General features: G+C 52.7%; 1 protein-coding gene and 1 long non-coding RNA gene across 4 annotated transcripts; one reads left to right on the top strand and one right to left on the bottom strand.

Annotated features, from left to right (window-relative positions):
- Positions 1-5,438: 5,438 nt before the first annotated feature.
- On the bottom strand, positions 5,439-10,703 carry LOC130523311 (E3 ubiquitin-protein ligase Topors-like). Of its 3 annotated transcripts, none has more exons than XM_057028455.1 (4): positions 10,433-10,703; positions 9,550-10,094; positions 7,120-7,236; positions 5,439-6,951 (listed from the first exon to the last, which is right to left on the bottom strand). In XM_057028455.1, the coding sequence occupies exons 1-4, from the start codon at positions 10,511-10,513 to the stop codon at positions 5,658-5,660; spliced, it is 2,037 nt and encodes a 678-aa protein (XP_056884435.1). In that variant the 5' UTR covers positions 10,514-10,703; the 3' UTR covers positions 5,439-5,657. The 3 variants fall into 3 exon arrangements, with proteins under 3 accessions (XP_056884435.1, XP_056884433.1, XP_056884434.1); XM_057028453.1 differs by having other exon boundaries at positions 6,929-6,951; positions 7,663-10,094; XM_057028454.1 differs by lacking the exon at positions 5,439-6,951 and having other exon boundaries at positions 7,120-7,233; positions 7,663-10,094.
- Positions 10,704-10,925: 222 nt separating this feature from the next.
- On the top strand, positions 10,926-17,772 carry LOC130523317 (uncharacterized). Its single transcript, XR_008949868.1, has 3 exons — positions 10,926-11,076; positions 16,817-16,936; positions 17,030-17,772. It is a non-coding gene; the product is annotated as an uncharacterized LOC130523317 (long non-coding RNA).
- Positions 17,773-18,330: the final 558 nt, after the last annotated feature.

Below are 18,330 nucleotides of genomic sequence, written 5' to 3'. Positions count from 1 at the left end.
CACCGACTCACCGACTCACCCACCGACCCACCGATCGACTCACCACCGACCACCGACTCACCGACCCACCCACCGACCCACCGATCGACTCACCGACCGACTCACCGATCGACCGACCAACCCACCAACCGACCCACCGACTCACCGACCCACCGACCGACCCACCGACCGACCCACCGACTCACCGACCGACTCACCGACCCACCGAACACCGACCGACTCACCGACCCACCGACTCACCGACCGACCCACCGACTCACCGACCGACCCACCGATCGACTCACCGACTCACTGACCCACCGACCGACCCACCAATCGACTCACCGACTCACGACCCACGACCAACCACCAACCGACCACCGACTCACTGACCCACCGACTCAACGAACCGGACCCACCGACCGACTCACCGATCGACTCACCGACCCACCGACCAACCCACCAACCGACCCACCGACTCACCGACTCACCGACTCACACCGACCCCCACCGACCGACCCACCGACTCACTCACCGACCCACCGACTCACCGACACACCGACCCACCGACCGACTCACCGACCCACCGACCGACTCACCGACTCACCGACCCACCGACACCGACTCACCGACCCCCCCCCCACCCACCGACCGACCCACCGACTAACCGACCCACCGACCGACCACCGACCCACGACCGACTCACCGACCCACCGACCGACCGACCCACCCACCGACTCGGTGCCACATCAGCAGCTGCTTCAATCAAGAATCCGGAATCTGATCAACAGGAAAACCCTTTTTCTGGCAGCACCTGGAACCCACGACCTGTTTGGACAAACAACCCTCAGACTTGGAGACACTGTTGGTGCCGCCTCACTCAGGACCTGTTTCCTGTTTCCTGTTTCCTGTTTCGGCTCGTTAGCCTTGACGGTTGAGAGCTGGCCTGATGGCTCCCTTGAAATATGCCGTTGTCTCTCTGGAGCGCCTTGGGGTCGGTTAGTGGAACGTAGCTTCACTACCTCAATAAATTAAATTTAAATAATAAATGTTTCATTTTGAAACATTTGCCTGGTCTCCACAAAATTGTCCTTCCTTGTTGCAGGACTGTGTCAAAATGGGGGCTCGTCCATTCAACTTTTGCTAATATTCATTTCCAGGTTTCTAGAGTTCTCGTATTTCCTCATCAGCGTGTCAGCTCCGGTTCACATTCAGGGTCACTGGGGGCCTCGGCTGACATCCTGACAGGTTGTTCAGTCTCCCTCTTATGAATTAGTCCACCAGGGAACATTTAGTTTGGGTTGCTCAGCAGTATGAGGTGGAGAACCTCAGAGTGTCCTTCAAGCTCACCTGCAAGAACGTGGGGAAGGTAAGGTCGCACTTTAACATTTGAACAACAATAAGAACTCTTGCTTTTGAAAATAGACCATGAAAAGATTAAAGTATAAAAGTGCCATTAGAGTTAGAAGTCCAAAATGAGCAATGGTCCAGGAAGGTTCCATGTCTGCAGCTGTTCAATGAAGGAATTACTGCTGAGTTTGGACCTTGTCGGTAACCTGAGCTCGGAACCCACGTTTGATGAGGAGGTTGAGACTTTTGTGCATGTTTGAACGTGTTGCTGATTCAAGCAGCTGGCGAAGGACAAACTTTATTTGTCTTTACAGGTAAAGCAGAGAGTCGTGGTCGGTGCAGCGCGAAGATGACGGAGCAGTAAAAGCTGCTGTTGTGGAGGCAAATGAGCTGGTTCCTGAAGCGGATTGCTAACGCTTTAGCGGCTGGCAATAAACAGGTAAACAAACGCGTGTGGAATTTTCACGGGATTTGAATTTCTGACTTTAATCGCTGGTGCTTCTCATCTGCTCTGAAACCACTTGAGGAACTTTGTGATCTCGTTGTTCTGGAACAGTTTAAACGGCCTGTGCCAGATTAAATCGCAACATATATGAATGAACAGAAATCTGTGCCGGCAGACAAGTGTGTGTTGACACATAAGCGCGTCTTTGGGGAGCGAGATTCCACAAAGACTCCATCTTCTAAGCTGCAACAGCATGTTGGTGGTCAAGGATGGGAATGGGTGGAACTACTGCCATCAGGAAAGTGTCTTTTGCTGAGAGGAAAAGCTTAAATATCCAGCTGAAACTGGTCCTAAACCCTTGTTTGAGCAGAGCTGAAGGCTCCATTTCAGATGCACCTTAAACCAGATGTGCTCCGTTTGTGTCTCACGGCTTTGGGACAGTAGTTGGTGATGACCAGAAGATTCCAGTTGAGGTAGAGTCCACTTTAGGCTTCGGGCTCCTCATGGAGAAGCATTCGAAGCACCCTGTGGTGCAGGTGGTCCTGCCATTAAAATATACCAGCAATCCCTCGTGGTGATGTTGCTGGACATATGGGTGTGAAAAAACTATCGGGTGCTGCAGCATTTTCTCTGGCCAATTTTAAAGTAATTAGTTCCATTTAATTAAAAATGTAATCAAAGCCTGCTCTGCTGTAGCCAATAGTGGCAGTACTGGGTACCCACCACCATTTGAGCACCTGTGTGGGCCCTCAGCCCCAGCCCAAGTCAGGTTGTTCCTTTGTCAACTGTGTCAGTCAACGAGAGTTACACAATCACTGCCCCATCTGTTGTGAAGGCCATCGGTCGATTCATGTCGTTGGGATTCCCAAAATCATAGGGATTGATCAAGGGTCACATTTTACATTGAGTGTTTGCTCAAGTTCTGCAACAGCTTCATATAAAGCACAGCATGGCCTCGCCAGACCACCCGCAGAGCCAAGGTGCTAATCCTAACCCTAACCCTAACCACCCGCAGAGCCAAGGTGCTAATCCTATCCTAACCACCCGCAGAGCCAAGGTGCTAATCCTAACCCTAACCCTAACCACCCTCAGAGCCAAGGGGCTAATCCTAACCCTAACCACCCGCAGAGCCAAGGGGCTAATCCTAACCCTAACCACCCGCAGAGCCAAGGTGCTAATCCTAATCCTAACCACCCGCAGAGCCAAGGGGCTAATCCTAACCCTAACCACCCGCAGAAGCAAGGGCTAATCCTAACCCTAACCCCACCCACAACCAGAGCCAAGCTAATCCTAATCCTAACCACCCGCAGAGCCAAGGTGCTAATCCTAACCCTAACCCTAACCACCCGCAGAGCCAAGGGGCTAATCCTAACCCTAACCAACTCCGCAGAGCCAAGGGGCTAATCCTAACCCTAACCACCCGCAGAGCCAAGGGGCTAATCCTAACCCTAACCCTAACCACCCGCATAGCCAATGGGCTAATCCTAACCCTAACCACCCGCAGAGCCAAGGGGCTAATCCTAACCCTAACCACCCGCAGAGCCAAGGTGCTAATCCTAACCCTAACCACCCGCAGAGCCAAGGGGCTAATCCTAACCCTAACCCTAACCCCCGTCAGAGCCAAGGGGCAACCCTAATCCTAACCCTAACCACCCACAGAGCCAAGGTGCTAACCCTAATCTCTAACCCTCTAACCCTGACGCTCTAACCCTAACCCTTACCCTAACCCTCTAACCCTAACCTCTAACTCTGACCCTAACCTCTAACCCTAACCCTCTAACTCTGACCCTAACCTCTAACCCTCTAACCCTGACCCTAACCCTCTAACCCTGACCCTCTAACCCTAACCCTAACCGATAACCGCCCTCTCTAACCCTAACTCGACCCTCTAACCCTGACCCTCTACCCTGACCCTCTAACCCTCTAACCCTGACCCTCTAACCCTCTAACTCTGACCCTCTACCCTGACCCTAACCCTCTAACCCCTCTGCTGACCCTCTAACCCTGACCCCTCTCCACCCTGACCCTCTAACCCTCTAACCCTGACCCTCTCACCCTGACCCTAACCCTCTAATACCCTGACCCTCTAACCCTCTAACTCTGACCCTCTAACCCTGACCCTCTAACCCTCTAAACCTGACCCTCTAACCCTAACTCCTGACCCTCTAACCCTGACCCTCTCACCCTAACTCTGACCCTCTCACCCTGACCCTCTAACCCTGACCCTCTAACCCTCTACCCTGACCCTCTCACCCTGACCCTAACCCTCTAACCCTGACCCTCTAACCCTCTAACTCTGACCCTCTCACCCTGACCCTAACCCTCTAACCCTGACCCTCTAACCCTCTAACCCTGACCCTCTAACCCTAACTCTGACCTCTAACCCTGACCCTCTCACCCTACCCTGACCTCTAACCCTGACCCTCTAACCCTGACCCTCTCACCCTGACCCTCTAACCCTGACCCTCTCACCCTGACCCTCTAACCCTGACCCTCTCACCCTGACCCTCTAACCCTGACCCTCTCACCCTGACCCTCTAACCCTGACCCTAACCCTCTAACCCTGACCCTCTCACCCTGACCCTAACCCTCTCACCCTGACCCTAACCCTAACTCTGACCCTCTAAAACACCCTGACCCTCTAACCCTACCCTGACCCTCTCACCCTGACCCTCTAACCCTAACCCTAACTCTGACCTCTAACCCTGACCCTCTCACCCTGACCCTCTAACCCTGACCCTCTCACCCCCTGACCCTCTAACCCTGACCCTCTCACCCTGACCCTCTCACCCTAACTCTGACCCTCTCACCCTGACCCTCTAACCCTGACCCTCTAACCCTCTACCCTGACCCTCTCACCCTGACCCTAACCCTCTAACCCTGACCCTCTAACCCTCTAACTCTGACCCTCTCACCCTGACCCTAACCCTCTAACCCTGACCCTCTAACCCTCTAACCCTGACCCTCTAACCCTAACTCTGACCTCTAACCCTGACCCTCTCACCCTACCCTGACCTCTAACCCTGACCCTCTAACCCTGACCCTCTCACCCTGACCCTCTAACCCTGACCCTCTCACCCTGACCCTCTAACCCTGACCCTCTCACCCTGACCCTCTAACCCTGACCCTCTCACCCTGACCCTCTAACCCTGACCCTAACCCTCTAACCCTGACCCTCTCACCCTGACCCTAACCCTCTCACCCTGACCCTAACCCTAACTCTGACCCTCTAAAACACCCTGACCCTCTAACCCTACCCTGACCCTCTCACCCTGACCCTCTAACCCTAACCCTAACTCTGACCTCTAACCCTGACCCTCTCACCCTGACCCTCTAACCCTGACCCTCTCACCCCCTGACCCTCTAACCCTGACCCTCTCACCCTGACCCTCTCACCCTAACCCTCTAACCCTGACCCTCTCACCCTGACCCTCTAACCCTGACCCTCTTCACCCTGACCCTCTAACCCTGACCCCCTAACCCTGACCCTCTCACCCTAACCCTGACCCTAACCCTCACCCTGCTGATGTCATCAGCTGTTCCTTTTGCTAATTCTGGATGAATGTTCTGCAGTTCACGAGACGATGTCGACCCAAACGAGACAAATGGACCTTTTGACTTGATGTGGTGATCAGTGAGTTTGGTGGATTCAGAAAAGCCAAACTTTGTGAATCATTATTTTACTAAAGCCATCTCAGAAAATGGAACCATCAGACATTAAAACACAAAGTTGATGCGCGTCAGAAGATGGATCAATAAAAAGTGGAATCTCAGAAACACTTTAATGAAAGTGGCTCAGGCAGAAATGATCCCAGGTCGTCCAGTAAAGACTTCAAAAAGAAGCAGACTTCTGATCGGGCGTTGGTCGCCACACCTTTTTCCTTCAGTGGAATTGGACGGCAGGCGGAGAGTCCTGAGGGTCAGCGAGCAGGTCTGGGCGGGCGTCGGTGCTCGCTGAGCTGGAGGCAGCTGAAGATAAGGCTGTGTGATGGACCAATGGAGCAGCACTGCGCTTCAAACCGGTGGTCTGCTGGAAACCAGCAGGAGGCGGCTCCTCGTGGCCCAGTGACGATGCGTCTCTGAGGTCTCCTGAGGCTGAACTGGAGGGATTCTGAGAGCTTCTACAGCCAATGTCAGAAGAAACGCATCTAAGGTTGGCGGCCATAATTAGCAAAGAGCTAGCTTGTGCTGGAGCGTTGACTTCAGCAGGTGAGGGGTGAGCGTCCGGCCCACATTCAAGGGGAGGAACCAAGTCATCTGATACTATATGGCTGTGGTTGACTCCTGAGGACCCCGCAGCACCACAGGGTGCAGATAGGTCCACATTCCTGTGGCTGCGAGCTGGTGCGTCCCCACAGGCTGCTGGAGGGAAACCGACGGTAGACGCAGAACTGTCCCACAGCAGGTCAGCAGGCGCACGGCGGGCAGCAGAAAACATCTCCCTCTTCTCAGGCTGCCACTCTGAAGACAAGAAGCTGTGGTCTTGAAAGCAACCGGCACTGACGGAGGCAGCTGAGAGGAGGACCCAGGCGCAGACCAACGGGGTCCCGGCATCGGGATGCCGCGGGCGCGGGCTCGGAGCGTCGCTCCGCTTCAAGGGTGGAGGAGTGTTCCTGCTGTAGGACCTGACGGGGCTGACCTGTTTGAGGAGGGGGGGGAGGTCTGGCGTGGCCTGGCTCAGCTCTGGGCCCTGGTCACACGCAGGGGTGACGCTACTGGGATGCCCCTCACAACTGGATGAAAAGCTACATTTAGGCTGCGCGACGACCTGGAGCTCACCGAGGATGGACGCCAGAAGATGGCTGTCGGAGACCTCGGCGTGGCTCTGTCCAGCCGGCTGAGAGCTGCTGTCCACGTCCACGACCTCTGACCTTTTAGCTTCCTCCGATCCGGACAGGAAATCGTTCCCCTCCACCGTCTCTACATCCACGTCGTGATCGCTGCTGCCCTGAGTTTGACCAGGGGGCTCCTGATCCGAACCGTGGAACTCCTGGTTCAACATATCGACAGGAAGTTCTCCACCTTCTGCATTCGCTGTTTGATGGACGCCATCAGGAAGCCCCATGGGAAGAGGGAGAAGGTGAGACACATCCAGAGTCTGCTGGCTGCTGAGCAGACTGCCGCCATCGGCCCCATCCTGGCTGCCATCGCTGTGGATGGTGATGATGACAGGAGACCTGCAGGGAAACATCCAGCCAACAAATAACCAGCGTCACCAAAAGCCTGATGACGCCCTCTGCTGGTTTCCTGTGGAACTTTCCTTTTGATCAGCTTTTCAATATAAAAGTCACAGGACTCGACTTCATTTGGAAAAAGGTGCAGTTTGAGAGCCTTGGTGAGTTTACCTGCCGCGCGGTGTCCTATGGTCCTCTTTCCTGCGTCGTTTGTGGGTAGCATTGGAGCCAACAGAACCCTCATAAATAATCTCCACGCTGGGACTGCGGTCTTCTCTGGACCTCCTGCTGTTGGACAGAAGACAGGACATGAGGTGGCGACCTGAAGTGGCTTAAAGTGGACCTCTCTCTTTGGAACTAACTGGTTAAAAGGAACTTTTTTTTCAAAAGAACACTGAGGACAGGAGGAACCTTTTAGTTCTTCTGTCTGACTCAACTCTACTTTGTGTTGCACTCATCTTCTTCTAAACTCCAGTCAGAACCGGTAGAGAGGCAACCGGACCGCTGACAGAAAGTGGAAGATCTCTACTCAGTTCTGAGGGCTAAGTGGGAGCTAGTGGCACTACAGGTAAAACAGCCCAGTTGACTCTGCTGGACCTTCACACGGCACCATCGCCTGGATGAAGGAGACCTTCAGGGACATGCTATGAAGCTCCAGAATTGACTTCATCTTTGAGCTCTCGTAGGCGTGAACGAGAAGAAGTGAATCCTCACCCGCCTCCCTGACTGGGCCGCTGGGACTTGTCTCCTTCCTCCCTTCCTCCCTTCGCCTCCTCCTCCTCTCCTTCTTCTTGCGTTCCTTCCGCCTCTCCCGGCGATGGCTGCTGCGGCTCTTCGGCTTCCACGAAGGGTCCTCGCTATTGCTGTCCAGATGGCGACTCTTGTATTTCCTCTTTCCGCCTGGTTTCTCTGGACACTCGCGCGGGGTGGCCGCGGACGTGGGGGGGCCTGCACTGTTAGGTGTGGGGAAGAGCGGGGGGGTGGCGAGGAAGACCAGGAAACACGGGAGGGAGATGAGGCAGAGAAGTCAGAGGAGACACCTGGGAACAGCTGTACTCCCAGCTGGAGTCGGGGGGGCTGGACTCTGCGCTTGATTGAAATGGGGAGGAGGAGCGGCGGCGCATCATGGCAGGATATAGGCAGCGATTTGGGTTGGAGAGCGTGCCGCTCCGTCTCCTCTGCTGCTCCTTCACACCCCTCTGTCCTCTCCTGCCCTCTGCTCCGTGCCCCCGCCCGCCAGGGTCGCCCAAAGACTTCCTGCTACTTTCTGAACAGAAGGTCTGCTCACACACCTCCGCAGCCTTTTGCTTCGACTCCTCCTCCTGCTCGTTTCGGCACATCCCTGATGTGGAGGGGGGGATTGTGGGCAAGGGAGCAGTGGTACTGGGAGAGACCGGAAGCTTGTCTTCCTCCTTTTTCTCCTGCTCCGGCTCCTCCTCCTCACTGTCAGAGGAGAGCTGCACCAGCTCTGGCGTCCGCTCTGCAATTGGCTTCTTGTAGCCAACAATCAGACACTCCTCCTCCTCCTCCTCCTCCCTCTCACCTTCATCTTCCTGGCCCACCTCAGGCCGGGTGGGGCTGAACGACAGCGAGGAGAGCGAGCAAGAGGGCTCTGCAGCAGAGTAGGAGGGGCCTGGAGTCTCATCATCCCATGCTGATTGGCTGAGGTTGTTTCGGGTTTGGATGACGTCACTGCCACCACATCCTGCCCTGTCTTGATCTCCCCCCAACAGCCCCTGCTCTTCCTCGCCCTCTGAGATGGCAATAATGGATCCACTGTCGGAGGAACTACTGATGGCCTCCAGTTCCAGGGGGGCAGTGGGCGGCTCATAAACCGCCTGCAGGTCATACGTTTCCAGACTGAGTGGGGAGCGGGCAAAACTGACCAGTTCGTGGAGAAAATGATCAGTGCGTGCCAGCAGGAAAGGTCGCAGTTCATCTTCTATTGTGGGTGTGTCTTCCAAACCGTGGCGAGCGAGCCGCGCCATGATGATGCGTTGGATGATATCAACTAGCGAGCCGTGTGCACCGTACAGGACCATGAGCTCCCGCCTCAGCCACGGCCGAAGCCTGTTGAGGAGCTCGGGGTTCCGGCGGAAGCTTTCTGCAGTGATGTCATGCTGCTGCGGTTGCCCCTGGTTACTGATCGTGGCTACGCCATTAACCCGGATGCCACAGCGGTAAAGATCCCGGCGGAAGGCCATGGTCTCTCTCTCCCTTACGTGCCGAGCAGTCCCACTTTCCTGCTGCATTCGCCGCCTTGCTGCCAACTGGATCATCATCCGCCGGGATTCCCGGTTACTGGAGGACACAGGAACCACCGCACCCCCCAGTCTCATCATGCCCTCAAATATCACACCGCCGTCTGACGAGTCTGCTCCGTCACTCATCCGCTGCTCATCCAAGTCATCGGCCTCGTCACTGTCTGTGAGGATCGGTGACGCTGAGGCATAACGAGGAAGAGCGACAGAAGAATCCAGGTACCACTCGCCCATGGCCACCCTCTCTCCTGTCCTGCTGCCAGGCCTTCGTCTTCCTCTCCTCTCCCTCCTCCTCCTCCGATCCCCAGCATCCCCCCCCCTGTGCCGACGCAACATTAACCTCATATGGTGGTTGCTCCTCGCTGCAGAAGCCATGGCCGCCACCATGGCAACGGTAGCGGCGACGCTGCTGTTGTTTGGCGCCGGTTGCAGGGTGTACTCTTTAAAGTCATCTTCAGCGCGAACAGAGTGCAGAATGGAGGCAAAAGGCTGTTTGCAGAGCGGACACTCCGCCTTGTTGTGGGACCATTCCTGAATACACGGAAAGCAGAAGCGATGCAGGCAGCGGTCCAAGTAGGCCAGGTTGTTGAATCGGTCCAAGCAGATCGGACACTTGGAGTCAGGCGAAGCGTCCTCTGCCATCATCACTTCTGCCTGCGCCGACACGGAGGAACCGGGAGGCGATGAGGACGCGTCAGCGGCCGAAGCCCTGTTGCTGTTCTTCCTTCTGCTGCTACGAGCGGCACTCTGACATGTCCTCTCCTCCTCGTGCTCTGGCTGCCTGGCTCCAGCCGCAGCATCGCCAGCATCACCAGCATCTCCAGCATCTCCAGCCGCAGCACCACGACGTCGCAGACGCAGCTTCATTTGAGTCGGCGCCATCGCCTAAATGGAGAACAGGATTGCCATCTTTCAGTGGACACAATTTCAGCTCAGATTATGATTAGAACAGCAGAACACCGACTTAATTCCAGCAACGGAACCTCTCTCGAAGGATTGAAAGCAAAAGCCAAGGCGGGCTAACAGTACAGGGTTAATAATGCTAACTGGTAACATGCTAACTGAGATACGTTGAAGACACTTGACATTTATCAGTGACGTTTTAAACAATTTAGCGTGGACTTTCACATATTGTAAACTCGTTAACAAAACGAACCCCGCATCCGTTCCGTTCTGTATCTTTATTAGCCCGAGGGCATGCTATTGTCGTTAGCTGTCAATACCCGAGCAGAAGTACCACCCGGCAGCTTCTCATCCGTTCTTTTTCTCCTCCTCCGCTCAGAATTCCGCAGAGTCAGTGACATTCGTGATGTGCAGCTTATCGGCCTCCAGACGACTGAATTCTGCGTGTTTATACCGAAACGCCTGGTGAAAAAGACATTGATGGATCTTAAAGTAGCTTCTCAACACAGCTGAAAACACAGTGGTATTTTCTTCTTCTGCTTCTCCAAAACAACCGAATCGATACTAAAAAGCCGTCGCTCTGCCCCCTGCTGTCGGGTTACGTTTAAATTGATTCGAAATTCATGTAAAATAAATTACTTGCCAGAACTCGAAAAAAATTCTAACCATTTTAGTTACATGTTTGACTGAAGTGGGCGGGTGTGCTTGAGCATCAAAAAATAAGCCATTCGTTTAGTCGTTTTAGTTGATTCCTTTCATTTTTATTGAATTTGTTGGGCTCGTGGTAATTTTGTAGCTCGTCTCCCAGCCACAGGGTGGCGACATTTAATAGCAAAAGAAAGCTTTGTTAAACTGGAAGAAGAAAAAGCTCCGGACGGAAAGATGGAGCAGCTTTAGCAGAACCAGCCTAAAGAGCTCATCAATGGCGTTCAGCAGACGGAACCTGGAGCGGATCCATTCAGCGGTACAGTCACGAACCACCGCCGCTCCCCGTTGGGTCCCGCCGCGCGTCAGTCTGCCGCGGCCGCGGAGCTCCGCACCACAGCGAACAGATTAATAGTGTCGGTAGCGCAAGACTCACATTTAACACGCGTCGAATGTCTCATTTAAACTGGTCGCGGCAGTTTGATGCATGTTGTGTTTCTCTATGTTTCCCAATGTCGTTGTAAAGCGTCACTTTCGTGCCACCCAGACCAGATTTGCAGAGAACCCAGAAGTGTCCGATCCAATTTGCTGTTCGTCACGGTTGATGGTTTCCGGGGTTCTTATTTAAATCATATGTGCATGAAAAATAGTCTAAAGGGAGGGAAACACAACCAGGAGATCAACTCACAGTAGGAAAATCTGCTGACAGCTATTTACAGCGTGCAAGTATGTCACCATGAGGGACCTGCATACACACCCCACACGGGTGACTGCACACCCCACCCCACACGGGTGACTGCACACCCCACCCCTCACGGGTGACTGTACACCCCTCACGGGTGACTGCACACCCCACCCCTCACGGGTGACTGCACACCCCACCCCTCACGGGTGACTGTACACCCCACACGGTGACTGCACACCCCTCACGGGTGACTGCACACCCCACCCCACACGGGTGACTGCACACCCCTCACGGGTGACTGCACACCCCTCACGGGTGACTGCACACCCCACCCCTCACGGGTGACTGTACACCCCACACGGGTGACTGCACACCCCTCACGGGTGACTGCACACCCCTCACAGGTGACTGTACACCCCACACGGGTGACTGCACACCCCACACGGGTGACTGCACACCCCACCCCTCACGGGTGACTGCACACCCCCACGGGTGACTGCACACCCCACACGGGTGACTGCACACCCCACCCCACACGGGTGACTGCACACCCCACCCCTCACGGGTGACTGTACACCCCACACGGGTGACTGCACACCCCTCACGGGTGACTGCACACCCCTCACAGGTGACTGTACACCCCACACGGGTGACTGCACACCCCACCCCTCACGGGTGACTGCACACCCCACCCCCACGGGTGACTGCACACCCCTCACGGGTGACTGCACACCCCACCCCACACGGGTGACTGCACACCCCACCCCACACGGGTGACTGCACACCCCTCACGGGTGACTGCACACCCCACCCCTCACGGGTGACTGCACACCCCTCACGGGTGACTGTACACCCCACCCCACACGGGTGACTGCCCCCCCTCACGGGTGACTGTACACCCCGAACGGGTGACTGCACACCCCACCCCACACGGGTGACTGCACACCCCACCCCGAACGGGTGACTGCACACCCCACCCCTCACGGGTGACTGTACACCCCACCCCTCACGGGTGACTTACACACCTCTCTGCTGCTTCCTTAGAACCCTCATCCACCAACAATAACATATTTAACACTATAGAGGTAGTCTCTGTTCCACGGTTAAAAGTTCACCAAGCACAGAGCAGAGCGGTCAATCACCAAAATCTTATTAAAATTAATACTGAAGCACAAGTTGGAGAAACTAATATCACAATTAAGTGCGGACTGTTAAATATTAGATCTCTTTTGTGTAAATCCCTGTTAGTGCACGACCTGATAGTGGATCATCACATTGATTTATTCTGTCTTACTGAGACCTGGCTTCAGGAGGAGGAGTATGTGAGCTTAAATGAATCTACTCCTCCTACCCATCTTAATTATCATATTCCTCGTGTTACTGGTCGATGAGGGGGAGTGGCAGCAATCAATCACTCCAAGTTATTAATTAATCCCAGACCAAAACACAGCTTCAGTTCATTTGAAAGCCTGACTCTTGGCATCACTCATCTGAACTGGAGGACAGAAAAGCCACTTCTGTTTGTAGTAGTATATCGGCCCCCTGCTGGGCCACATTCAGAGTTCCTGTCTGAGTTCTCTGATTTCTTATCTGACTTGGTCCTTAGAACGGAAAAAGTCATTATCATTGGAGACTTTAACATCCATATGGACGTTATAAATGACAGCTTTAGAAATGGCTTCATTTCATTACTTGAGTCAGTTGGTTTCCTCCAGCAGATAAACCAACCAACTCACAGCTTTAACCACACCCTAGATCTAGTTCTGACTTATGGTGTTGAGGTAGAACATGTGTCAGTGTTCCCTCAGAACCCAGTCCTGTCAGACCATTCTTTGATCACTTGTACATTTATGATTAGGGATTCTTCTATGCTCAGAACAAAGTCTTACTGTAGCAGATGTCTCTCAGATAATGCTGTAGCTAAGTTTAAGGAAGTGATCCCTGTGCTGATCCCAGGACCACCGTGTGTTTCCCCAGGGATCAATCATTATAATCTGAGCCCTGCTGAGGTTGACTCTATTGCTGAAGGTGCAGCAACCTCACTGAGAATCACGCTTGATTCTGTTGCCCCCCTGAAAAAGAAAATAGTAAATCAGAGGAGGTGTGCCCCCTGGTATAATTCACATATCAGGACCCTCAAGCAGAAAGTGCGAAGACTGGAAAGGAAGTGGCATTCTTGTAAGATAGACAGCTACCATGTAGCCTGGAAAGACTGTCTATTAGTTTACAAAAAGGCCCTTCGTAAGGCTAGAACAGCTTATTTTTCTTCTTTGATTGAGGAAAATAAGAACAACCCCAGGTTTCTCTTCAGCACTGTGGCCAAATTAACCAAGAGTCACAGTGTTTTAGATCCACGTATCCCTTCTTCCCTTAGTGGTGAAGACTTCATGAGCTTCTTCACTGATAAAGTTCTAGCTATCAGAGAGAAAGCTAACCAGGCCATCCCTACAACTGGACCATCACCAGATGTGCCGACTGTGGGAACATGCAGGGTCTCCAACGAGCCCTTAAGCTCCTTCAGCCCTATATATTTTTCTGAGGCGTCATCGCTAATTCAGAAATCCAAGACCACTACGTGTCTTTTAGATCCCATCCCAACACACCTGTTGAAGGATGTTTTACCATTGATAGGCAGTTCTATCCTGGACCAGATCAATGGTTCTTTAGTGACAGGTTATGGACCCTGGTCCTACAAGGTGGCAGTGATTAAGCCGTTGCTTAAAAAACCATCACTGGATCCTGATGTCTTGGGAAATTATAGGCCAATATCCTACCTTCCTTTTATCTCTAAAGTTCTAGAGAAGGTGGTGGTGACTCAGTTACTGGAGCACCTGCAGAGGAACAGCCTGTTTGAGATGTTTCAGTCAGGCTTTAGAGCTCACCACAGCACAGAAACAGCACTTCTTAAAGTCACTAATGATCTTCTCATAGCTTCCGATCATGGACTGGTCTCTATGCTGGTTCTGCTGGACCTCAGTGCTGCTTTTGATCCAGTTGATCACAGCATCCTGTTACAGAGACTGGAACATGTGATTGGGATTAAAGGGACAGCACTAGACTGGTTTAGATCATATTATCTGATAGATACCAGTTTGCCCATGTCCACGGCGTTCCCTCCTCATACAGTAGGGTTAGCCATGGAGTTCCTCAAGGTTCCGTACTCGGACCAATCCTCTTCACATTGTACATGCTTCCCTTAGGGAACATTATTCGGCAGCATGGGATAATTTTCATTGTTATGCTGATGACACTCAGCTCTATTTATCCATGAAACCCGAGGAGACAGAGAAGTTAGTGAAGCTCCAGACCTGTCTTAAAGACATAAAGTCCTGGATGTCTTCAAATGTCCTCCTCCTTAACCCAGGAAAAACTGAGGTCATGGTGTTTGGTCCTGAACCTCTCAGGGATAGATTAGATCACATGATCACTCTAGATGGTATCTCATTAACATCTAGTCTCTCTGTGAGGAATCTAGGAGTAACTTTTGATCAAAATCTCTCCTTCAACTCACACATTAAATTAGTCTCTAGAAGTGCCTTTTTTCACTTGAGGAACATCTCAAAGATCAGGAAGCTACTGACCCACCATGATGCTGAAAAGTTAGTCCATGCATTTGTTACTTCCAGGCTGGACTACTGTAACTCCTTATTATCAGGGTGTCCAAACAACTCTTTAAGAAGCCTCCAGTTGATCCAAAATGCTGCAGCCAGAGTTCTGACAGGTATTGACAAAAGAGATCACATAAGTCCTGTAATGGCGTCGCTTCATTGGCTGCCCGTTAAATTTAGAATAACTTTTAAAACCCTTCTTCTGACCTACAAGGTCCTCAGAGGCCTAGCTCCATCCTACCTGGAGGAGCTAGTGATACCCTATCAGCCCAATAGACCGCTCCGCTCTCAGAATGCTGGTCTACTTGTGGTTCCCAGAGTTTCTAGGAGTAGAATGGGGGGCCGAGCATTTAGCTACCAGGCCCCCCTGCTTTGGAACCAGCTCCCTGTCCAGGTACGGGAGGCTGACTCCATCGCTACTTTTAAGATCAGACTCAAAACCTACCTCTTTGAAAAAGCTTACTGTTACTAATTCAGTAGTTCCAGTTACTATCATAGACAGACAAATTATCACACTTAGGGGGTCGTCTAATCATTAGGTCACATTCTAGCTATGCTGTTATAGGCCAAGGCTGCCGGGGTCCGGAAACATGATCACCTGACAGGCCTCTGTCACTCCACTGGGTCATGGTTTCCTCTCCTTTCCTCTCCTTTCCTCTCCTCATCAAGCAGACTAGTTATGCTGATTCTTGTGTAGTTTTTCTGCTTCTCTCCCCCCCCCCCCCCCCCCTATCTATTTGCAGGTATCACTGCCATCGGAGCTGCATAATGACCGCCGGCCCCGTTGAAGTGAGGGGCAATTATTTTGGGTGGGTGGTTTCTGGGCTGGGAGATCCTCTAAAGAGAAGCGCAAGAGAGAGAAGAGAAGAGAGGAAGAAGCTCTCCTCTAAGCCTCGAGAAGGCCTCTCGTCGAAGAGAAGCTCCTTTTCCTCTCCCTCTCCTCTTCTTTCCTCTCCTCTTTCCCCTCCTCCTCCTTCTCCTCTCCTCTACCTCCCCTTCACTCTACCTCTCCTCTCCTCTACCCCTCTCCTCTCCTACCTATCCTATCCTCTACCTGTCCTCCCTCCTCTCCTCTCTCTTTACCCAGCCGGCCATCAGCAGGAGGGTCCCCCTACATGAGCCTGGTCCTGCTCAAGGTTTCTTCCTGTTAAAGGGGAGTTTTTCCTTGCCACTGTTGCTTGTCTGGGGTCAGGCCCTGGGATTCTGGAAAGCGCCTTGAAACAATTTGATTTACAATGATTGTATAAGACGCTATATAAATAAAGATTGATTTGATTTGATTTGATTTGATTTGACTGCACACCCCTCACGGGTGACTGCACACCCCACCCCACACGGGTGACTGCACACCCCACACGGGTGACTGCACACCCCACCCCTCACGGGTGACTGCACACCCCTCACGGGTGACTGCACACCCCACCCCTCACGGGTGACTGCACACCCCTCACGGTGACTGCACACCCCTCACGGGTGACTGCACACCCCACCCCTCACGGGTGACTGCACACCCCACCCCACACGGGTGACTGCACACCCCCCCCTCACGGGTGACTGCACACCCCTCACGGGTGACTGCACACCCCACCCCTCACGGGTGACTGCACACCCCCACAGCCTGGCCTCGGCAGAGGTGGGTGGGGGACAGCAGGACCATCCCGATCTATTCTGTGTCATGAGGAACACAAGGAGGTCTGTCAGAACAGCGACCCAGGACCTTCAGCGAGACACTGCTGACGTGCTTCTAACAGCCATGTGTCCATCAGGTCTTCCTGGCTGTTGTGATCCTGTCCTGGTCTTATGTGATCTACGCCAGCAGGATCGCATCTCGGTGGCTTCTGGAGCAAACGCCGGCCCTCCTCCAGCAGGACTGAGAGCATTTTCAGGTGAGTTTTAAACTGGGACCTCCCAGTCGTGTCCAGAGTCGCATGTCCTCGCTGAAGTGTTTCACGCCTCCTCCTGCATTCATGTCGGTTCAGGTCAGGACTGAACCCTAACATCCCAGGAGTGTCTGTTGGGCCGGGGACAAGCAGAACCGGAACCTGCAAACAACCTGGCAGAGATGCTGTGCCAGGTTTTATGAAGGAATATGATGAGATCCTTCAGAGAGTGTGTGCATCCCTGCTGGACCGTGAAGGTGTCCTGCAGTCCTGCTCCAGGGCTGCTCAATACGTCGATCACCAACGCCCCCAACCGAGCTACTATCGGTAGATCGCATGGCAACAAAAAAAATAGACCTCAGTCTATCGTCCATCCGGGAAGACAGTCGGATGACGTCTGAATTTTTCTGACACTTTGGTCACCGTGCATGCGCAAAGAACGACTCCAAGTGTGGCAAAGCTAACCAGCTCGTCAGTTTGTTACCGCTCATTTTTCACTTTTGTTTTTTTCCTCTTAAACTTACGAAAAGGTGTTGAATGAGTCGGGGAGCTGGACAGAGTAAGAAGAATAAAACTTTCATTCGGAATGGGAGGAGGACCTTTTTTCACGATGACGTTTTCATGCGTTTGCCTCATCAAAGAAGAGAACTGCGGAGCGGCGTTTTCAGACTGTTCAAGCACGCTGAGAAAGAGGTGAAGGAGCTAAGGTCAAAGAGGTGAAGGAGCTAAAGTCATAGCTGTTCTTCACAATGGCAACAAATGTACAGTTAATTGTGTTGTGTTGTGGAACACATGCGGTGATGCAAGGCTGAGTTTTCTAAATAAATATAACGGGTGGATCATTTGGACTTGGTCATTTCATGAGGAGCTGGCCTGCTGAAACAGTGAGCACCTGCTCTGCTCTGGTGTCACTCTGAGGACATTTCCACTGAACACACACTTGCTGTCTGCTGGATAATCATCTTATTTCACACACTTGCTGTCTGTTGGATAATCATCTTTATTTCACACACTTGCTGTCTGCTGGATAATCATCTTTATTTCACACACACTTGCTGTCTGCTGGATAATCATCTTTATTTCACACACTTGCTGTCTGCTGGATAATCATCTTTATTTCACACACACTTGCTGTCTGCTGGATAATCATCTTTATTTCACACACACTTGCTGTCTGCTGGATAATCATCTTTATTTCACAGTCGGCAGCTGAAACTGTCCAAGTGTGTTTTCTGACGTTACAAACGCATCACTCCTCCTCCGTCGTCAACGCCGGGAAGATGACCTCAGTTATTTATGAGTAACTGCTCCGACAGTAGGAGGACACACACCAACCCCGTCAGCTGTGTGTGTGTGTGTGTGAGAGTGTGTGTGTGTGTGTTTCCTCTGATGTATTCAGT

This window comes from Takifugu flavidus, chromosome 3, assembly GCF_003711565.1.
Source record: "Takifugu flavidus isolate HTHZ2018 chromosome 3, ASM371156v2, whole genome shotgun sequence".
NCBI classification, from domain to species: domain Eukaryota; kingdom Metazoa; phylum Chordata; class Actinopteri; order Tetraodontiformes; family Tetraodontidae; genus Takifugu; species Takifugu flavidus.
The sequence above is the reverse complement of the archived record's forward strand: the minus strand, read 5'-3'. Positions and strand labels throughout refer to the sequence as shown.